General features: G+C 47.5%; 1 protein-coding gene across 1 annotated transcript in view; it reads left to right on the top strand.

Moving 5' to 3' along the window:
• Window positions 1-24,123, top strand: part of TMEM92 (transmembrane protein 92) — a 73,790-nt gene that overhangs the window by 6,726 nt on the left and 42,941 nt on the right. Inside the window, exon 3 of the mRNA XM_086923958.1 lies at window positions 16,926-17,000. Coding sequence (XP_086780084.1) covers window positions 16,926-17,000 — 75 coding nt within the window. The remainder of the gene's footprint in view (window positions 1-16,925; window positions 17,001-24,123) is intronic.

The raw sequence follows: 24,123 nt of genomic DNA, 5'->3' as shown, positions 1-24,123 counted from the left end.
TCTAGCGTGGGTGGATCTGTGGGACTATAGGGCAGGTCTTGACATTAACGAGCAGAAAGCCCCCGTGCCCGGAGGTAAAGGCGGACTTTGAAGATCAGCTGTTTGAGTGACCGGGCTGTCCAACAGGAGTATTGGCGATGTCTCAGTACATATTCTGGATCTCCTCTGCTGATTGGCCCGTCTGGAGATGCTGGAATAACGAGGAGTGTGAGACAAGTAGCTGCCGGCCAGGCTGAGTGGGGACTGGTGTGGAGGACCCCCCACCCCCCCCACGCCCCCACCCCTCCGGTTGGGGAACCAGCCCTGGGACCTCACGTGAAGACCGCAGAGCCTGAACTCTGAGGGACAGTAACGCTGGCTGTGGCGTGTTTGAATGGAAAACGATTTAGAGATCTACATACCACGCAGGATGGCGTCCAAGCATGATGGTGAGCGGCATTCCTCCAGGGGGCAGAGGGCCCCGAAGCCAGTGCAGACCAATAAGCTGGACCAGTATACCCTGTCTAAAGGTTCGCTGAGTGGAGAGGGATCTCCTGCTGTGGGCTTTGGCGTACTCCCGGATCGGGGAGGGGACATTACGCTGCATGCTGTCATGATGGCGCCAAAACCTCCCTGGGACTGCAAATGGTGACTCTGGATACCAAATTGGATACGGTGCCCATCGAAGTCAACCTTATACGAGCAGACCGTACTAAAGTAAACGAGCAGGTCAAGTATCTGGATAGTAAGACGTCCAGCCTGGTGGATGATGTGACTCAGCTTCAGCAAGATGTGTCTGTTCTCAAGGCCTCACATGAGCTGGCGGAACGCAAGCTGGATGACTATGAAAGTAGGGCCCGGCGAAAAAACGTCCGTATTCTGGGTGTACTGGAGAGGTCGGATGGGCCCACCCCGCCCTATGATCGCCAGAGTCTTAAACTTTAGGGACAGAGACATCATCCTGCAAACTGCAAGAGTTGGAGGCCCTGTTCAGTTTAAGAACGCCACCCTTTCCCTTTTCCCGGATTTTACACAGACTGTGCAGAAGCAGCAACTGAACTTTCTGGCAGTAAAGAAGAAATTGAGAGACCAAGGTTTGAAATATTCTATGATGTTGACCGCACGATTGAGGGTGGAGGTACTTGGGAAGGTCTGGTTCTTAGTTAATCCAGAAGTGGTAGCTGATTGGCTTGACACTCTCCCTCGTGACGGAGTGGAGTCACCAGACCGGTTTCAGGAGGAGGCGGCATCGGAACGTGAATGAGACTGCCTCTAATCTCTTTAGTGTAGTCTGATATTTGTGTGTACTGGGGGCATGGTACTTTGGGCTGCTGCATGGCCTTCTGGCAATTTGGTGTAGAAGTAGTCCGGGGCTCGGGGGAGGGGGGGGGGGGAGGGGGCTGGGCGGGAATTGGAATTGGTCGTGATTGGGGTTCAGGGTGGGGGTGGTGTAGCGGAATCCTCCTCCAGTTTTTTCTTTCTTTGAAGCGTTAGGGGCGACAGGCAGTCTGCAGTTTTCATTGAGCAGTTTTGAGCCCAACTGGCAGGGCAGCAGAGAAGGGGGGATTTGGGGGAGAATGTTTGTTCTTTATGATCATAGGTTTGTTGGTTTCATCAGCACTGTATATTGGTTTCATAGACGACATGTAGGGTTATGCTTGCAGTAACGGGTATATGATGGGTGTAGTGAAATAAAAGTATTGAGTTGGAATGTTAACGGGTTGGGATAAAATCAAAAGGAGTGTAGTTCTTCAATTTCTCAAAAGGCAGGCACCAGACATGGTTCTGCTTCAAGAGACTGATCTAATTGGTTACTCATGCAATGCGTTGCATAGAATGGGATATAAATTAATCGCGCACTCTGGGTATACCTCTGGGTCCAGGGGTGTGGGGGTGCTGGTTCTTAAGACATTTCCCCTTGCAGTCACCTCCACTTGTGAAGATGACCAGTGGCCTCTGACCCTGATTCAGGGCCGATCGCTCCACGCACCGCGCGGCTCCCCGTGGGTGTGCCCAGCCTTCCACCGTTGCTGCCGCGAGTCAGCCGCTGCCCCTGCAGCTAAGTATCCTGCGCTTCACTTGTACCTGTACTTACTTTACTTATACTGTGCCCTGTGACCCTGTGCCTCTGTTATTGTGTTTGTTCTGTGCCACTGGTGTTTTTGCCCTCTGCCGCCCGCTTCGGGACTGTTTTCCCGCTCTTCGCTCCCCCTAGCCCGCCGCTGCTCCCCTGTGGCCCCACCCCCTTTTCTCTTTTGTACCCTCTCCCCGCCCAGCTCCCGCCTCCCAGCTCCTCCTCCCCCCTCCTCCACACGAACGCGCAGCGGGCGCGCCGATTGCGTGCCAAAGGCAAGCCCGTCTGCGCCTGGACTGCGCCCAGCGCCAGGACCCCTGGCTCTCAAAGTTACCAGCCCACCCAACTGATTTACGGACGCCGCCACCCTCCATGCACTCAACACCGGCCAGACCCCCGCCTACCACCGAGCCAACCCGAAACGCACCCACGGACCCTTCACCTGCCAAGCCGGCAAATACCTGCCTCCGGACCTGCACCACACCTGCCAGGCCAGGCACCTGCAACAACCACCTCAAGTGCATCCTGCTGAACACCCGCTCCGTCCATAGGTACACCGTCTAACTCTGGAACCTCCTCGACACAACAGCGCCGGCCGTCTCCTTCCTCACAGAAACCTGGATGAACGCCTCCTCAGCACCCGACATCGCCATAGCCATCCCGGATGGCTACAAGATCACCCGAAGGGACCGCGTCAACCAAACCAGAGGAGGCCTCTCCATCGTCCACAGAAACACCATCCGCATCACGACCAACTCCGACGACACCCTCACCGCCGCCGAGCACCTTCACTTCCAGATACACACCGACCCCAAGACCACCCTCGGAGGCACTCTGATCTACAGACCACCTGGACCATGCACACAATTCAACGAAGCCATCGCAGACTCCATCAGCCTGCACGCCCTCACCTCCTCAGACTACATCCTCCTGGGAGACCTCAACTTCCACCTGGAAACCAACGACAACAACTACACCACCCTGTTGGACAACCTCTGACTCAAGCAACTGGTGAACACCCCCACCCACTACGCCGGCCACACGCTTGACCCAGTATTCTCCTCCAGCAACCACATCTCCTTCCGCCACTCCACCGGACTACACTGGACAGATCACAGCTGCTTCCACTTCAACTTCAAGAGAACCACGACTCACCACCACCTGCAACAGGTTCCCCGAAAATGCTAGAGCAAGATCACCGCCGACCATCTCCCGGAGCCAGAACCCTCCCACCAACACTACTAACCCCAACGAAGCAGCCTGCAACCTCACACAGTGGCTCACCAACTGCGCCAACGCCCTTGCACGGCTGAAGAATCCTCCCAGCAGAAAGAAAGCCTCGTGGTTCGCCAACGACCTCAAAAACTCCAAGAAATCCTGCTGTACCCTCGAGAAAGCCTGGTGCCACGACCAGTCAGGACAGCCCTCAAGAACGCCATCCGCAAACACCACCAGCTGATCCGCACCATCAAAAGGACATCATTCACAGATCGACTGAACAACAACACCCACAATAGCAAGGAACTCTTCAGCATTGTTAAAGAGCTCTCCAACCCCAGCGCCAGCAACCACGACATCACACCCTCGCAAGACCTCTGCGACTCATTTGCCTCGTTCTTCCACCGCAAGATCGCCGAAATACACAACAGCTTTGACGCCCAGACCACGCAACTAACCACCGAACCAGCGCCCCCCACCACCACCCTCTGCACCTGGACATCGGACAGCACTGAAGAAACCACCCGCTTGATGAACACCATCCACTCCGGCTCCCCAGCCGGCCCCTGTCCACACCACATCTTTAACAAAGCCGAATCCATCACCGCACCCCAACTCCGGAACATCATCAACAGCTCCTTCGCATCCGCCACCTTCCTGGAGAGCTGGAAACATGCGGAGCTCAGCGCCCTCTTGAAGAAACTCACTGTGGACCCCACGGACCTCAAGATCTTCCGCCCCATCTCGCTCCTCCCTTTTCCTGCCAAAGTCATCGAAGACCGTCAACAAACAACTATCCCCCTTCCTCGAGACAAACGGCTCCCTCGACCCCTTGTAGACCGGTTTCCGAGCAAACCACAGCACCGAGACCGCCCTCATAGCAGCTACCGACGACATCCGGTCCCTGCTCGACAATGGGGAAACAGCTGCCCTCATCCTCCTCGACCTGCCCTCATCCTCCTCGACCTATCGGCCGCATTCGACACAGTCTGCCACCGCACCCTAACAACCCGCCTCCACCACGCCGGGATCCAAGGGAAGGCCCTAGAATGGATGACCTCCTTCCTCTCTGACAAAACTCAGAGAGTCCGCTCTCTTCCCCCCCCCCCCCCTTCCGCTCAGCTGCCACCAAGATCAACTGAGGCGTTCCTCAAGGCTCCTCGCTCAGCCCGACCCTCTTTAACGCCTACATGATCCCCCTCGCAGCCATCGCACGCCAACACAACCTAAACATCATCTCTTACGCTGACGACACCCAGCTGATCCTCTCCCTCACCAACGACCCCACCACCGCCAGAGCCAACCTCCAGGAAGGAATGAAAGACGTCGCGGAATGGAGTAAGCTCAGCCGTCTGAAACTGAACTCAGACAAGACAGAAGTCCTCATCCTCTGACCATCCCCCTCGCCTGGGACAACTCCTGGTGGCCCCCCCGCACTGAGCACCGCCCCCAAGTCCACGGAACACACACACAACCTGGGATTCAACCTGGACTCCTCCCTCACGATGACCAAACAAGTCAACGCCGTCTCGTCATCTTGTTTCAACACCCTGCGCATGCTCTGAAAGATCTTCAGGTGGATCCCCACTGAAACCAGAAAGACTGTCACCAAGGCCCTCGTCCCCAGCCGACTGGACTACGGGAGCGCCCTCTACGCTGGAACCACAGCCAAGCTACAGAGAAGACTCCAGCGCATACGCTTTTGCATGACGACTCCTGGACATTCCCCGTCACAGCCACATCTCCGCCCATCTGCGTGACCTGCACTGGCTCCCCGTCTAAAAGAGGATCACGTTCAGACTCCTCACCCACGCACACAAGGCTCTCCACGACATGGGCCCCAAATACCTCAACAACCACCTCACACTCTACACACCCACCGCCAGCTCCGATTCCCCCAGCCTCGCCCTTGCCACGGTCCCACGGATTCGCAGAACCACCACCGGAGGAAGATCTTTCTCCTACCTGGCGGCCAAGTCATGGCACTCCCTCCCCACTCACCTCCGGCTGACCCAGGACCATCTCTCCTTCAGGAAGCAACTCAACACCTGGCTCTTCGAGCAGTAGCAGCACCCCCCCCCCCCTCCCCTCCCAGCGCCTTGAGACCCTAGCGGGTGAGAAGCGCACTCTATAAATGCCTTTGATTGAAGATCGGAGGGGCAGATATACTGGAGTCACGGGCACATGGGAGGATGACCACATAACCTTCCTTTCCATTTATGTCCCTCCCGGACTACAGGGCACGACTTTTGCAGATTTGGGAACGGTCCTCCACTTGTTCCCTGAGGGTCTTTTATTCTTGCGAGGAGACTTCAATGCAGTCGTCTCTGGGACAATGGACCGGCTTTCTGACTTTATAAAAGGAATGGGCCTGGTTGACTGGTGGAGGCTGTTCCACCCTGATCGTAAGCAATTTACTTCTCATTCCGGAGCACACAACAGTCTATCGCGACTGGACTACTGTTTGGTCCTGGCAGCACAGGCTTCATACGTTGCAGGGGTCGCTCATTTAGCTAAAGGCATCTCAGATCATTCTCCACGCTTGATTCATATAGTTCTACACCGTGGTTCGGCATGTAGAGTAGCCCCGATAACCCCATGGTATCTATGCAATCCCAAAATTTGAAAAGAATATTTTGTAACTAATTTGGGTTCTGTCTCCTCTTCGGAGTCCCTATGGGAGGCTTTCAAAAGCGTCATCAGGGGGTCATGCCCTGTCACTGATAGCGGGCTCGAAGCAGAGGGAGGTGACTGAGTTAGAAACGGAAATCGAGGGATTGGAGAGAGAATTGGAGCAGGAGGTGACGCAATGTAAGCTTCACCAGTTGCGTCTGAAACATGACTACAAAGCGATGGTTACGGAAATGGCCAAAGCTCTTGGTAGGGAACAGCAGGGTAGGCTTTACGATTTGGGTGATAAAGCAGGAAAACTTATTGCATGGTTAGATAAAAAGGAGTGGGCTTGCCGGCTAGTCCCTGAGCTTCTGACGGAGGGGGGGGAGGGGGGGGGGGGGGAGATTCACTGACCCGCAAGATAATGTAGATACGTTTGCTAAACATTTCCAGACGGTTTACTCTTCTGACTCATCTCTTGCTTCGAGACATACAACTTCTGCGCCTCTCCCTTGAAGATACAAAATTCATGGATAGTGAGCTTACTGCCGATGAGATTGCCCTTGATATTCGTTCCCTAAATTCCGGCAAGTCATTAGGCCCCAACTGACTCCCTATAGAACTTTACAAGCTTAAGCCAGTCGTCTTGCACCTTAGCTGAAGGATATGTTCCTGGAGTCCAGAGATGGACTCTTCCCAGAGACCAGAGGGTCGCATTGATAGTCGTTCTACATAAGGAGGGCAAGATCAAAAAAGACTGTGCTTCATACAGACCTATCTCTCTGCTCAATACAGAGCCCAAAATTCTGCCAAATTATTGGCAAATAGGCTGATTAAGGACGTCACTGACCTTGTACACCCCGACCAGTCGGGTTTTATGCCCCACCGAAATACGGCCTTAAATTTACGCAGACTGCACGGTGTGTTGGCTAGGGCTCAAACATTGCAGGAACCGGCTATAATTGCATCACTTGACGCAACAATGGCATTCGACACGATTGAATGGTCTTATTTATGGGCGGTATTGGCTAAGTTTGGGTCCGGATTTATTGGCTGGATACGTCTGCTGTATTCGGAGCCGCTTGCTCAAGTGGTGGTAAACAACAGAGTCTCCTTCCTTTTTATTGGGGCAGGGTACCAAACAGGGTTGCCCGCTATCCCCCTTCTTTTCTCTCTGGCTGTAGAGCCCCTTGCCGCTTGGATACGCTGGGAGCCATCGATCGGGGTCTGTGATGGTCACCTGATTGGGAGGACCGCGTATCTTTATATGTGGATGACATTTTGCTCTATTTGTCTTCTCCCCGTAAATCTCTTATTGTGGTTTTTGATGTCCTGGCCACCTTCAGAAGAAATTCAGGACTCTCGATTAATTGGAAGAAATCTGTTTTGTTTGTATTGAAAGGTGACCCCCCCCCCCCCCCCCCCTCCCCCTCTCCTCAGTGCCACCTAGAGGCTGTCCTATACAGTGTAGCGCTGAGGGGTGTAAATATCTTGGGATTTTTGTATCCCTAGAACCTTCGGTCAGGTATTCTCAATCTTCTTCCCCCTCTCAATCGACTTAGGAGTGATGTCTCTAGATGGAAGAAACTTCCTCTTTCATTATTAAGCAGAGCGACACTATGTAAAATGATGGCTCTCCCACGGTTTCTTTATGCCCTGTTATGTTATGTTATTTTTACTTATACCGCGCACAGCTGCCCCAGCGAAGGGGCGTCCTGGCGCTTTGACAAGGCAACACAACAACACAACAGTGGTAAAAGGCAAAAGGGCTACAGGAACAGCATAAGGGCTAAACAAATAAGAAGGTCTTGATGGCACGTCTAAACTGAAGGTCATCTATGGCCCGGATATGAGGAGGAAGGGAATTACACCAATTCGCCGCTAACACTCGAAAAGAGCGGCCACCAGCTCTACTCCGCCTAAGACGCGGTACCACAGCCAGATTCTGACTCAAAGATCTGAGGGTTCGCTGGGGTACATACGGTGTAAGCAGATTCTCCAGAATTTGGGGAGACGTACCTTTGAGGATTTTGAACGCAAGGCAGAGGACCTTGAATTTAATCCTCTGATTTACAGGGAGCCAGTGGAGAGAGAGCAAGGATTTAGAGACCGAGCATCGCCTAGGCAGACCTATCACCACTCTGGCTGCAGCATTTTGGACTCGCTGCAGCCAGGTGAGTTCTGACTGATTTATCCCAGCTAATAGCGAGCTGGAATAGTCCAGCCGGGACAACACTGATGCTTGAACCACCAGTTGTCTGGTGGAGGCATCAAAAAATTTAAGGATAGGTCTAAGTACTCTAATGATGCCATAGCAAGAGGCCGCCACCTTCTTGATGTGACAGATGAAACTGAGGGTTGGGTCAAGCCAGGCCCCAAGATTCTTTATCTCCGATGCTGGAGAGGGGGTCACACCTAGTTTAGAGGGGCACCACTTGTCACCCCACAACTCCGCCTGCTTGCCGACCACCATAACCTCCGTCTTCTTGGTGTTTAACTGGAGACAGTTGGAGTTCATCCAGTTGGCCACTGCCCGTAAACCGTCACGGAACCTGGGAGCCTCCATGTCTGAGTCCCCACTCAACGTGACTGCCAGCTGCGTGTCATCTGCATATGAAACCATCGACAAGCCCCATTGCTTGACGACCGCAGCCAGCGGCCTCACGTAAAGATTAAATTGAGTGGGACTCAACGATGATCCCTGTGGGACCCCCAGGTCCAACGGATAGGATTTGGACTTCCCAGGTGGAATCGCAACCTGGAATGACCTTTCCGCAAGAAAAGATCGGAACCAGCATAGGGCACAGCCCGTGACACCCACTTCCTCAAGTCGCTGAAGCAAAATCCTGTGCAAGACCGTGTCGAACGCGGCACTGAGATCTAATATCAATAGTGCCCCCGTCCGACCCGCATCAAGCACAGAACGCAGATGTTCGACCATAGAAAGTAGGGCCGTCTCCGTGCTGTGGCCCGCACAGAACCCATTCTGGGTAGGGTCAAGAATGTTAGCCCTGGTAAGATGGTCTGCAAGAATGCTATTCACATGGGCCTCAGCCACTTTCGTGGCCCAAGGAAGCAAGGAAATAGGGCGGTAGTTCTCAGGTTTAAGGGGGTCAAGGGTAGCCTTCTTCAAAATAGGTGTAACTACAGCCTGTTTCCACCTAATGGGAACTACACCTGAGGAAAGTGACAAGTTGATCAGAGAAAGCACCGGAGTGCGGCATAACGGCGACATGTTCTTAAGCTGAGCCGGTTTCAGCGGATCTGCAGGAGATCCTGACTTGATTTTAAGGCTCAGAGAATCAAAGGCCTCCACAGATAGGGCGGGCAGAATACCTTTGAGGTAGTACCACCTAGTTATTTCCGTTAAATTGAGTCTACAGCGGAGTCTGTTGTGGGAGGGTAGGCCTCGTATCGCGCTACACAAACTTACTTTTTCCTGGTATGACTGAGGCATTTCCCTCCCTGATATCAAAAGATATTAATGGGCTGCCCATCTAGCGGCAATTAACCATTGCACTTATGGAAGGATTGATGATCCTGGCTATGCCATGGATAAATGGCTTCTTCCCGGCAATAACTATAACAGAGCCCTGTATTCTTGACCTAACAGGGTGGCATTAACAGGTCCCACTAAACACTCTGTGCATGTTTGGCATGTGGCCACGGACTCAATGGGTTGGAAAAACAGATTGACTATGGCTACCCCCCTGTGGGACTCTGAATGGCTTGGTAAGCTGTGGAAGACGAAAGGCTTAGATAGGTGGGAACTTATCGGCATTTCCACAGTCTGAGATATCTGGGGAAGGGGGAAGATAAAATCATTTGAAGAAATGCGGGTGGAATATAAACTCGCACAATCTGAGTTATTTCTGTATGACCAGGTCCGGCATTCCCTTCTTTCATTAGTGCCCGACCGGATGGAACCTTCGGAAGCTTCCCCTTTGGAAGACTGAGTGTTAGACGGGCACCTTCCTGACAAGACTATTTCTCTTATATACAAAAAACTGATTAACCATAGGACTGACTCCCTGGAGGTACTGAAAATCAAGTGGATGCAGGACGGTGTAGAGCTGGATGAGGAAGATTGACAGGCAGCTGTCTCCTCTCCCAGGGAGCTGGCGATCCCAGCGCGCCTTAGACTGGTTCAACTCCAGATTCTACATTTCCCTTCCGGGTCCTAGACTGCTACATATGGGGCTGTCAGAGTCTGGGCAATGCAAGAGACAATCTGGTCTGACTGGTACCTTTATGCATATGATCTGGGAGTGTGAGTACATCCACACTTACTGGCGCAGTATACATAACCATATACACAGAGTCCTAGGAGTTTCCCTGTCTCCTGAGTTAAGGAGATGCTTACTTAATATATGGGAACCGACTGACTTAAACACTTCGCTGACGCAATGGTTCACTCTAAGCTATATGATCGCTAAGCGGAATATCGCCTAGCTGTGGGGAGCACATATATATGATCAAGCCTCGGCTGAGGTGAAACGCGTCATTGCGACTGGTGGGCTGTTATTCTTCACGAATAAAGAGCACTGAAAACGAGAGCACGAAGTCTGTGGCTTTACTCAATTTCCATTTGCGGCGCGAGCTGTGTCAATTTCGGACTTTTCGAAAAAAAAAAAAAAAAATATATATATATATATATATATATATATATATATATATATATATATATATATATATATATATATATATATACATATATTGTGATTACATGTACAACCCATAAAGGTCTATACAGGGTTTCCTAATACATTTAGATTGGACATCATCTTGGCTGCTGGAACGTCTTTCTCAAGTAATTTTTGTAAAGACTGGAAAATGAGAACATCTACCCCAGGTACCGCCGTATCGAATTCCTTTTGAACAGCAATGCACCATTAGAATATCTCATACTGGTGTTTTTTATCTAGCCCCTAGTCTAATGTTAACTGCATACATGTACTGTTCACTAAAGAAACATATTCACTTATTTCTCACTAATCGCCAATAATTAACCAGACTGTGTCAGAGGGTCTTCTCCAGCTCAATTTTCAATATATACATTTTTATTATTCTGTTGAAGCGTAACCTCCAAGCAGGGGCTTAGCTTCAGCAGGGGTATGTGGGGTGTTACACCCCTCCCAATTAAATGTATTTTGTGCTGTATATTTGGATACAAGTGCTTTCAGTCGGGTATGTTGAGGTCTGATCTCACCTGGGATTTTTGCATACTTACACTGACAAAAACGCACACACACACACACACGCTCTCTCCTATCTGTTTTGAAAGCCCTAAAAAAATTTATTTTACAAAATATTGTTTCTCTCATTTAGTTCTCTTATTAATATGCATTCCTCTCTCTTTCCACTGCCTCTTAAGCCTCTCTCATGTGCCCTGCTTGTCATATAATGTAGTTTAACATTCTGTGCCATGGTGATGGTCTGGAATTCGGATGCTTACATGGGGATGTCTTACTAACCAAGCTATGCCCCTCCCTCCAAGTCAAGCGATTAGACTTCTGGTTGTTTTTGTTGCAGTCTACATTGTGGAAAAACATATTAGTTAATGTGAATGCAGTTAACTTAGCCCTAAGTCAAAAAGCTAGAAATGTTATTCACAATGCCATCAGTACACTATTCTGAAACAATGGAATGCTCAGAGAGACCAAGTTCAAAACAGCAAAGACATTTAGGCAGTGAAGCCATATCAAATAAAAGATAAGAGGAACTATGTTGTGGATTCATAGGCAAACGGTAAGGCCGGTTCTAATACCATATCACACCAGTGAAAACACGTCGTTTGTTTTCCTCTTACTCTAGAATAGGGTGCGTATCATGCAAAAGTGATGCACAGTAAAAAGTCACTTACATTAGGGGGTTTGATCTAGAATATCAAAAATAATTGGATTAAGAATTTACCCAACAGTGTACTTATTGATGCTGCTGAGGACCCCACAGTGCCAACCAAGTAGTCCAAAATTTTAAAAAATGTACATTCATACCATCGGGTATTGCCTGATGCAAGTGCAGCCCCTATCTCAAGTTTGACTAATTCCGTCGCAGAATAGAAGCTTTCAAACATCGGTTGATAACGCTTTCCTACTCCACTGCAGTGGTATTTTTTCCCCATGAATCCTAATGAATGCTATGCCAAATTTTTTTTGAAGATCAGGTATTATACTTGATGTCCAGAAACTTGGGGTGCAGGGAAAACCAACACCCGGATTTAAAAACCTGCAAATACAGGGTATTTTTAATAGGCCATCATCTCATTATAAGTTAGGATAACATTTATTATCGAACCAGAGAAACTGGCGGCGTATGATGTGTACATGGTGGGTCATTGGCAGTCACCAGTAAGTAAAAAAATAAATAAAATCCCCGTTTAGTGGTATTAATTATTAAACGCATTGTGTCACAGCGCTGTTAAACTTCCAAATTATCAGTTTAAAAAAATACCAGCCTTTCTATCAAATATAACCTCTCCATTGTGAGTAAACAAGGTCCGTTCCCCAAAGGAAACATGACATTTTTGACTCAAAACACCAATTTTCATTTTTAGTAAATACATGGTCCCAAAAGTCAACCCTTCATTTCCATCAAGTATTGTATATACATATACCTCACATAGACCGTTCTGCCTCACTTGCTCAGGTATATCCATCACATGTCATTGAGGTCTACAGTTTGTCAGGATCGCGTAAGATACAATCTGGTTCCCCCAAAGACTCCTGTCCCGCTAGGATGCAAAAAGATCTTTTCACACAATTTCCGGATACCTTTCTCTCTCTTCTTAACATCTTCTTAAAGCAAGGGGTGGTCCCACGTGCCTTCAAAGAGGCAGTGCTGGTCCCATTGCAAAAGAAATCTTTAGTAGATCTCAGCTTAATGAGCAATTACGGACCAATATCGCTCCTCCCTTATCCAGCGAAGATATTGGAGGCACATGTTGCAAAACTTCTTTGTGCTTTCATTGAAGAAACTAATTTCCTGGACTTCCATCAGGCAGGCTTCCGAACATCACTCTTCTGAATCCGTTATCTTGAGTGTAGTGGATGACCTGAAAGAGGGTGCAGATAGGGGGTGCACACAGGCCCTGGTTTTACTAGACCGATCCGCTGCATTCGACACTGTGGATCACATATTAGCGGACAGAATGGAAGCGGCGGGCCTGAGGGTCAAGGCACTGGACTGGATCCTCCCATTCTTAAAGGAACGCACCCAGTCTGGCACCCTTCAATTCAGCTTGGGTCAATACCACATGTGATGTACCACAAGGCTCATCTCGCTCACCATATCTTTTTCACATTTATATTTGTCCCCTGATTCATGCTCTTCAAACCAGGGGAGTGAAAGTATATAATTATGCAGACGACGTGCAGCTGATTTTCCTGATTGATGAGACAGAGGAATCTAAGGATTTCTTCCAAAATACTATGCTATTCAAGATTCAGCTGCATTGGGTACTCCACCTACCCCTAAAAATTTAGTTAAGTCTGGGGATTAAAATTGATGCCAAGCTATCCATGCATGAACAGATGAACCTGGTTACCTCCTCTTGCGTTTACCATCTAAGGACCTTTAAGAAAATTAGGATTTTTTTTTTTTTACCATGGAAGCAAGCATGGTTTTCATGCTTGCCTTGATCATGTCCAGGTTGAATTATGCCAACGCCATCTATTTAGAGCTCCCTGCAAATTAGGCCCATAGGCTGAAGCGGATTCAAAATCAAGCAGCCAGGCTGGTCTTTCAGCAACCAAGACACTGCCACACCTAACCACTTCTGAAGCAGTTACACTGTCCCGATTAGACCAAGGATGACCAGAGTATGTTGGGCATGTACATAACTGTGCACCACCTGGGTGCAGGAGTGCTTAAACAAATGCACATGCACATCACACAATCCCTGAAACAAGTGGGTCTGTTGTACGTTCTCTTGGGCTCTCCATTCCCTTAGTCGCATAGGGTTGGATTTATAACCCCTGGCACAATAGAAATCCAGTTGGACTGCAACCCACACGCAACACCCACAAGTTGGCTTTAGGCTCACAATGAAACTCCAAACCCTCTTTCATTAATGAATAGCGTACTCCAGGATGGCACTAAGAGACTGGACATGTATTTCAAAATGTTTATTTTTAAATCTGAACCTGATGTATAATGTGAAGGGTAACAATAGATAAATTATGAATGGTAACCACAGCATATGGAAAGTAATGGTCACTGAAAACAGAAAGGAACAACCAACATGGTTATTGAGTTGATACAATCCGACAACCTCTAGCTATTTCTAAGTGCTACACTGTCTTCGCTAAAGCATTAAATAGCAAGTCTGTTTTCCAGTTTGAGATGCATATCTGTGTTTTTGTTATGAAATAGCAAGCTAGCTGTTTCCTATCACAGATTGTTTGAGGTTGGAACATAAACCGAGAATGGCTGAAGGCCACTTCGTCCTGCTGTCACCTCTCTTCAAATTATATGCTGCTACCTGCCGTTACCTTTGTCTTTATAGCCCCGGCGAGAAGATTTTCTCTAACATATATTCTGATACATAATTTTCTATATAATCTGATTCTCAATCTTATTTTATGTTTTGAAAAACACTGTTGCCTTCTTTTCAGGCCCAGATATTATTTGGAGCTCCCAAGCTTACAGTGACTAAGTTCATAGATAGTACCACAAGATTTTTGCTGCTGCACTGAGAGCAATATGATTTTTTGCCATGTTGGAAGAATCAGATGTGGCTGCCTTGCCTTTCCTGACTATAGAGCTGACGTTCTGATGACTGGAAAGTGGCCATGTGACATTAAAGCCCATTTTTCAAATGCAAGAGGGTAATGAAGGAAGAGACTTGTACTTTGTGGGTGAGGTGCACTACATGATTGCCAACTGAGCCATGGATGTGATGTTTTTTACGGCCTTGCCTACAGCTGTAGCTGTCTGTTGGCACCAGGACTATTGCGTCCCCAATATAGACTAAGATTGAATATTGTGTAATAGTCTTGCTCGTGATTCTGTTGCTTTCTTGTTTGTCTCGTTTTTTGCTTGTTTTGTAACCCACTGAGCACTATGGGGTGAATTCTTTCACTGCTGACTTCAGGATCTTGCATTGTAATGCACAAGGGACTATTTACTCTTCTTCCTTCTCTGCTGGTCCTCTTCTTTCTGGTTAAAAACATTGGCATGCCTGCTTGTTTTTCAAAGTCAATTAACTTCGCTCACTGCTTTATCAGTGGTTGGCAATTTTTTAAAACCAGTCCGTTATGGTTGTCCCCGGATGTATGCCTGGCTGTTGGGCAACTTAGAATTATTTTTCCGTGGGGAAAAATATTCCAGAATGGCCAACTGTGTTTGCCCATAGCTGCCATTTTAGGGGGGGGGGGGGATAAAGCTTCAGCAAAGCCAGTGGGTCCATACCTAGGTGTTATGGGTGGGGATTCCGGTTATCTGTTTCACAGATTGGTTTTCACTTTAATCCCAGTCTAGCAGCAAAGCATGCATCATCTGTCGGAACATGAGCTTCCCATTTTAGCCGTGCTCCAGATTTATTGCTCTGAAGCTTCTTCATGTAAGACCATTATTTCCCTTGCATGGAGGCCTCAAATTTTGGTTATTTGCCAGTAGACCATCTCTCCGAATACACCTAGCCACTCTGTGATTTGAGACGCTAATTTTGTTTCATGAGCCACCCCATACTCCTGTCTCCTTAGGGTATTTCCTGCTATACCACCCTCTTTTCTGATTTCAATCCACCTGGCCATTTACTTCATTTATTTCTGGTACCCATTTCTCTTTATTTGTGGTTTCATATACTATGGACTTAATCATTGAGACATCAACGTGCGTTACATAGTTGCAGATGCTGCTGTATAAAGTAATTACGTTGAGGTTTCACATAGTATCAATAGATAGTTTCGTATTATGGGTAAAGAACAAAAAAGCATGTCAGAAGAATAGTATTCAATTGGAGCAGTGTTTGGTGTATAGGTAAGTCTTAACTTACAATACACATTTCAGGTCTTGGGAAAAAATATATATTTAGATACTTCATTTACTTTAGTGGCCAAGGACAGTTGTTGTATACATTTTAACAAAAATATTTAATGGCCGAGAAAAGAGGGCTTCTTGAAAGGGGAGCCCTGGGAAAGCGATTTTTCTCTCAGTTTCTCTTTCTCAACCTATTTTCCTCTCTCTGCCTACCTCTACTCTGTCTCTTAACAACTGTGGGATCTCTCCCAAGAAACCTTCCTTGACCCCATTTCTGAAAATGTAACCTATAATTCAATATTGTTCGGCATCATGCAGGCTTGAATTACTAGAAAATAGGATATGAGTTTGGCGATGCAGGAGTGGAAACACCCCGATCCTGCACCACCAGACCCATGTTTGAACCGCCTGCCAGACTAGGCGTTTTCTCCAGTCTGGTGGGCTGTTCTTGGGCATTCCCACGGAGGTGCCTATGAAATAGGTACCGCAATGGGAGTGTCAAATTCAGTACCTGCATGGACTTCTGCCCCCCAGCATGCACACCATGGCGCAATGGCATAAGTGGTCCTGTAGGGCCGCCTTTGTTTTATTACCCCAACAATTTTAATGGTGGCCGCACAGCCATGAAAAGTGTGGTGGTGAGGAAACTCATAATAATCTTAGCTGGGCCGCAGCGGCCCTGCCAAGCATCAAGACTGCGTTGCCACTGCCAAGGTTCTCTGATCCCTTGCGGCTGTGATTTGCCTCAGGGCAGCCCGACCGCTCTGGTCGTAATAGGGTGGTCGGAAGAATTCCATTGCCATTGCCCCGGGGACCACCAGACTCATGAGGCCCTACAGGGGACACTGCTTTTCAGACAGATGTTACATTCTTCTTGTGACTGACCCTCACAATTTAAGTAGATAAGCCGCTGGCATTGTTTTGTGAAGTACTGTCATTTTTTTGGGGTAGAGGGACAGTACATGGCATCTGTGTCTTTATTGCTTGAGCCCATATTGTTGACCAACAGCACTTGTTTAATCCCTTTCTTGAAGTTTAACCAGTTCTTGTCTCTCAACAGGTGCACTGGGGACTATTGCTGTGGTGGACAGTGCTGTGCGAGAGACCAAGTCTATCTGGACAGCAGCTGGTATGGGTAAGGACTATATTTATTTGCTGCTGGTATCACCAGAGGCCAGATGAAGGAATGCCAATTTTCAAAGCCAGGGTGAACAGAGAATCGTGATTTTATACTGCAGCACTTTAAAGCATAATACAAAGTAGAACCTTGTATGAACACGTGTAAGTCCTGTTTCTTTCATCTCCCCTCTCTTTTGATTGCTATAAAGGCAGAAGAAATGTACACCTTCACCTTCTTGCCATAATCTGAAAAATGTCTTTAACTCCCTATTGACTCTCTGTAAAGAAAAGTAAAATAATATACACTAAAGCTAGATCTTTCATCTACAACAATTACTCATCGCATCTTCTATTCATTTGTAATAATACTTAAAACCTACTGACACTCCCTGGTTTCCCAAGATTTCACAACAAATGCAGCTAATAAGATTTGGCAGTGTATAAATTAAAAGAATCCAATTCACTTTACAATCTGCCTCCTCCATGAAGGGGGAGAGATAATGCTTGCTTCCTAATCTTTAATTCACAATGCTCATTACACTACAGCTATAATAATCAGCGTTTTGTGTCCAGACAGGTACATGTTTAAAGTCTTTCAATGCAAAGTCTGCTATATGCTTTAAAGGCTTAAAATAAATGATTTAAAAAACTACTATTTGGCCAATCAGCTGCCTTGGTAATATCCTCCAATCTGTCTTCTGCACAAAAAATATTCAGCAGCTATAGCACCCCTTACAGAATGCACTTTACACACTGATAAATCAACTCCTGCTTCCTGCATCACAGTCTTGCTAAAGAAACCGGTCTGGCCTAACATAAGTAACTAACAATTAACCCGACCTGTTCGTCTGTTCGTCTGTTCTACAGCACTCATTGAATTTCGGGTAAGGCACCGACTCTTTCACAGTCTAAGTCCTTTTCCAGGTTTGAAAAAACACACTATTTGGATCCTAAAATCTAAAAAGTCAACTATAGAACTCATATTAGAGACCCTCCAAATGGATAAAGCAAGGTATCCAACTTCCATGTTAATTCTCTGAGAAACGAATCTCGGACCATTCTCCAAGTAGCTTTAAAAATGGAACCACCATCCCATAAACTTTCATATATTGAATGTGGTGGTCTTTTAATACTAATTCCTTTCATTACTCTGTAAATCAGAAACATCTTCCTACTTGAAACACCATCCACTGAAGATTAATTGGCTGCCTTAGCTGATTTATAGCAGTTAACTGTCCTATAGCTTAAACATTTCACAAATAAGTCAGACAAAAACTCTACTACCATTACTTCATCAATGTCTGTGGGATCCAAATTTCTTTCCTGACACCAGCGTAACCAAACCTCCTAGGCCCATCTAATTATTTTCTTAGTTCCTGGCACTCACGATTCATTGAGCTCCGAACCCCCCAGAAACATACTTCAATCTTGCTGAAGTCCTTAAATCTTCCAAACTTAGAGGCTGATCACCCCGGACTGTACAAGTGGATGCTCTTCCCTTTTCGCACCTTCTGACAAACCCTTGCAAAGTTGCAATGAAAACAGAATCCCCATTCCCAACTCTAGCGTGGAAGGGAACTAATCCTATGTTGTCCAAAAGGAGTTGCTAAAATCCCGGAACAATTCTTCCTTCTCACGTGTAACATTCTCTGTGTCATTGCAAACCATGAGTGCATAGCCTTTCAACTGAACCTCTGGATCTGGGCCCCAGCTGCAATACCTCCCCATCTGATAAGTCAAATAGGATGCAAACGAATCCACCTCCAGTGGGCCCCAGACAGCCTGCATTTTCAAACATATACCCCTTTTCAACTTCTGTTTCTGCAATCTGTCAGATAACAAGAATTCGTCTCACTCCATTCTCCTTTCCATGCAGATATTGAGCTATCAAGCATTTCTTGTGTTCCAGACATAGCTCTCACATTTATTTTGGAATCTGACCGTTTCCTTGATTTGCTTCTGCCAAATGTGTTTGTTTATGTCACTGCCATCCATTCTCAACAACACTAAGCTTGCCCGTGAGACTGAGTTGCAAAAAAACCTGCTGTCTTTTCTTAGAAACGGATATGCTCTTGCATCTCCTCCATTTTCTAGTCACATTATGCTCAATTTAACATTGCTTGCCTCTAATTCTGAAACAAAATGTGGGGATGTTCCGAAAATCGCTTGATCGTTGCATGCTTTTCAACGTCTACATGAGCCCCCTCGCAGCCATCGCACGCCAACACAACCTCAACATCATCTCCTACGCCGACGACACCCAGCTCATCCTCTCCCTCACCAACGACCCCACCACCGCCAGAGCCAACCTACATGAAGGGATGAAAGACGTCGCCGACTGGATGAGGAACAGCCGCCTAAAACTGAACTCGGACAAAACGGAAGTCCTCATCCTGGGATCATCACCCTCCGCCTGGGACAACTCCTGGTGGCCCCGGGCCCTGGGCACCGCTCCCAAACCAACGGACCACGCACGCAACCTGGGCTTCATCCTGGACTCCTCCCTGTCAATGACCAGACAAGTCAACGCCGTATCATCCTCGTGCTTCAACACCCTGCGCATGCTCCGCAAGATCTTCAGATGGATCCCCACTGAAACCAGGAAGACCGTCACCCAGGCACTCGTCACCAGCCGGCTGGACTATGGGAACACCCTCTACGCCGGAACCACAGCCAAACTTCAAAAAAGACTCCCAACGCCTCCGCACGACTCCTCCTGGACATGCCTCGACACAGCCACATCACCGGACACCTGAGAGACCTGCACTGGCTCCCCGTCAGCAAGAGAATCACGTTCAGACTCCTAACCCACGCACACAAGGCTCTCCACGACCTGGGCCCCAAGTACCTCAACGACCGCATGACCTTCTACACGCCCACCCGCCAGCTACGATCGACCAGCCACGCACTCGCCGCCGTACCACGCAGCCGCAGAGCCACCGCCGGAGGAAGATCCTTCTCCTACCTGGCAGCCAAGACTTGGAACTCCCTCCCCACCCACCTTCGGCGAACCCAAGACCATCTCTCCTTCAGGAAGCAGCTCAAGACCTGGCTGTTCGAGCAGTAACATACCCCTCTCCCCCAGCGCCTTGAGACCCTCCCGGGTGAGTGGCTCGCTTTACAAATGCATTGATTGATTGATTGCTTTTTAATGTTCTAACACCAGCAGTGGTGGCTCGTGACATTTAAAAGTGGTGAGGCGTAAAATAAATTGTCGTACTGCACTGCTGCTAGCGAGCGAGCCCGAACAACCTATGGGGGATTGGGGGTGTTCTCCCCTGAGAATTTTGAAAAAGGAGTGGACAAATGGTGCATTTTCAAGCAGATTTGAGCAAGCAGGAAGATTAATCGGGTGCTTATGTCTAGGAACTCTCAAAGGTGTGGGTCTTATGTATTTACTTGGGCTAATTGTAATGTGTGTCCTTCTGGGTGTTATATATCCTTCACCAAAGACTGAGAAGCACAGTCCGCAATAAACAGTACAACTAGGGTCACACCACACAGCTAAAAGCGAGCCCTTAGTAGAAATGGGGGTGAGGGTTCAGCTCAATCCTGTATTAGTGGGATTGAAGGTATTCCTGCATCAGGTAACCTGCCCATCCTGTGCATTATTAACCAGGCGCGTAACCGCAGCAAAAGAAAAAAACACATTCCCTTTGAACACCACAGCCTAGCCGGTGGACATGTATACAAAAACACAAGTGGTTATGCAGATCTGGCTTTCTTTTATGCCTCCCACCCTTGTTAGTGGGAAGAGCTGGGGAGAGTCAGCAGATGGATGAGGGAAGAAAAGTGTTTATTTTTGGATTGCAAATTATGATGTATGGGGTGATGGTGGCTCTGGTTTGTGGCAGGACTCAAACAAGGCAGGGTGTGAGGATGTAATGCCACATTCCTTTAACGTAGAAATCCCAAATGAACGCATACATGCACACAGAGCAACACTCCTACAAACATCCATTTACACAAAGACCAACACACCTACTGGCAGCCACACACGCAGACCAACAGGGCCACAGGATCCCATACACACAGAACAACCCAAACCTATACACAGCCCGAACACACACATAGACCGAAATAATATACACACAACTAATACCAAATATCTTAATCTAGACTATCATCCCACTAAAACTTTGGATGGTCCCTAAAGATAACCTGCTTGCTTTCCTTGCCATGATTATTGGTCTTTCTAAAAGTTAATTAATCATAACTGAAACTACATTTTAAACTCTGAGATCAAATACTATGTCGTCATAAAATTCTAATAAATAGGGTAACATCTTTGTTCTTCTACTCTTTGAGTATGTTTCCGACTACAATATTATTTTCTAAATCATCAACTTAAATAGAGAAAATAACATTTTGTAAGTCACAATCCTGAACAAAGCGCGTTCCATTGTTTCCCAGTGCCCCCATGAACTAATGATACACAAACTACTGTGCATATTAAGTATGGATAAAATTTCATATGCTTTAACACCTTGAATGCTACAGCTAATTCTCCTGGATGCTGACTTTTCTGGATTCCCATTGTTCATGACGAGCTGAGCTCGTCATGAGCGTCCAAGGGGTTAAAAAGAGAAGAAACATTATTTAGAAAGGTATTGAACCCAGTACTGAACTACTACGCAAAACTACAGGACCCTACCATGTTCCAGATCCTTAAAAGCCCAGCAAATAGTCCTTATTGAGATTTTTTTTAACTGCATAGAAAAGGAGACCAGACAGCTTCCATTCTACTAAACGTTTCTTTCTACACTTTACCTGGTACTGACGCTGCTCTCGTTCTGGTATTAACTAGTTTTGATTTAGTTGCAGTCTTATCTGCCAAGGCTGCTTCAGCTCCACACAGGTTACTGGTCTGCCCCTCCACCACCTCTGTTGGTGCGGTCCTTTATTTTTTAGTGTCGTTCTTACCTTTGCTATACCAGCCTCCTGTTACTTTTTTTTCTATTTGCAATTCCCCATAAGTTTTAGTATGCATTACTTGCTCAGGCCACGTGTACATATTGGTTACCCAAAACGGCACTGCCATACAACTCCATTTATTTACTACTTCAAATACTGTTTAAAGACGACTTAATACTGGCCTGTACCACTCCAGTTCATATCATGCAGCATTAGAACAGAGCACGTTGACCCCGTATAAGCCGATGCGGCACCTGTAACTTCAACTGGTGGGCCTTGGCAACACCTTCTCCTGATCACTCACGTGTGTGGGCCATGGAGACAAATTTTAATTTTTGTTGACCCCTGCAAGTAGGTGCCCTCACTCAAAATATGGGGTTTGTGATGTTCGACTGCCCAAAGTAGACACTCCTCTATTAAGCAGTTGTAGCCTGCAAGGCTAGAGGGGGCTTGTGCGGGGGGAGGGTCACATGGGGGAGGGAGAGCGAGATGGTAATTAAAATAAAAAACTTACCTTTGTCCGGGTCTCACACGCCGCCGCCTCAGCTCCTGCTGCTCCTTGCCGGGTCTGCGTAACGTTGTACCTAGGCAGCCTCCTTCCCCTCCCCAGAGCCAATCACAATGCTGCAATGGCAGCGCCGTGATTGATGCGGTGCAGCGGCAGAAGACAGTGCCCCAGTCAGGGGCTTACGGGAGGCCATTTTCTCTATGTAGGCTGCAAAAGGGAGAGAGGGCAGACCAAACAGTCCGGGTCCACAGCAGTGGGCAAGCCACTCCCCTCTGCACTCTAGCAGGACCCCCCCACCCTTCTGCCCCCAACCAGGCACTTCTGCTTTCTTGTAGTGTGAGAAGGAGAACCATAAAATGGTATTCTTATGTTTCCGCTTCTCGCAAGGCGAGAAAGCAGTGTGCGACACCCTCACACCCCAATAGAGGAGCTGCTAACAACGCTTCTCTTGCTTGTACTGAGAAACCTAGCTTGTACCCACACCAAAACCCCCTTGATAATCCTAAATTTGTTTAGACACTGTACTGCTTTTGTAGAGAAACGAACCTGGACACGCTGCTTGGACTGAAGAGGACAAAAGGCTAATCACTTGAAATAACACCCTTAAACTCACCTCCATCAATTTAACAAATGATTCACCTCTTGCTGTATTATCATAATTTTTTTTCTCTGGTAAACGAATCCCAAAAACTCCACGTTCTGAAAAGATGCCAGAACTTTAGTAGTCATTGCAATACCTTAGTAGTCCAACAAAGATTTGCCCTGAATTGCAACCTGACTCCATATTAGAATGTCAATGGTAATGTTAATGTTAAAATATTTATATAGCGCAACGTACACCGGATTGATTTCTTGGCGCTTCTGGGATGGGGCTCTGTGGGATGGAGGCTCAGGAGGAGTAGGCTTGCTGGAATAGCCACGTTTTAAGCAGCTTTCTGAAATGGAGATGCGAAGCAGTAGAACGGATTGAGAGAGGGAGGGAATTCCATATTTGAGGGGAAAGGGTGGAGAAGTGGGTGCCGCCATATTTTAGGCGCTTAAATCTGGGAGTGATAAGTAGGTGTTGTCCAGCGGAACGAAGGGTGCAAGAGGGCGTGTATTTTTTGATCCGATTTGAGATGAACCTGGGGCCTTTGTCTGATAGGGCTCTATGTGTGATACCGCAGATCTTGAAAGTGCTTCGCTGTTCCACGGGAAGCCAATGCAATTTTTTTAACAAAGGATTTGTATGGTGGTGGGCCGGGAGTTGGAAGATCAGTCTGGCCGCCTGATTCTGTATCAATTGCAACCTGTGCATCTGGTAAGCTGGAATGCCAGCATACAGTGCGTTGGCATAATCCAGCCGAGAGACAATGAGTGCAAGGACGACCAGAGTGAGGGCTTCTATGGACAAAAATCTTTTTATTTTTTTTATTTTCCGTAACATAAGAAAGCAGGCTGATACCACAGAACTAATCTGTGGGGTCATTGAGAGATCACTGCTGATTTTTACGCCTAGGCTTTTTGCGGAAAGAACTGGGGTGGGCGGGGGGCCCAGAGCGGGAGACCAGAAGCTGGAATTCCAGGGGTTAGAGGGCGTGAGTGTCAAGACCAACTCTGTCTTGTCAGGGTTAAGCTTCAATTGGTTGGTGTTCATCCAAGAGCTGATGTAAATCATAATCGACTGTAGATTAATTTCAGAGAGTCTTGTAGGTTGAATGTTAAATATGAGTTGCAG

The sequence above is a fragment of the Lissotriton vulgaris genome, chromosome 5 (genome assembly GCF_964263255.1).
Source record: "Lissotriton vulgaris chromosome 5, aLisVul1.2, whole genome shotgun sequence".
Lineage (NCBI taxonomy): Eukaryota > Metazoa > Chordata > Amphibia > Caudata > Salamandridae > Lissotriton > Lissotriton vulgaris.
This window is presented reverse-complemented; position numbering and strand designations above follow the sequence as displayed.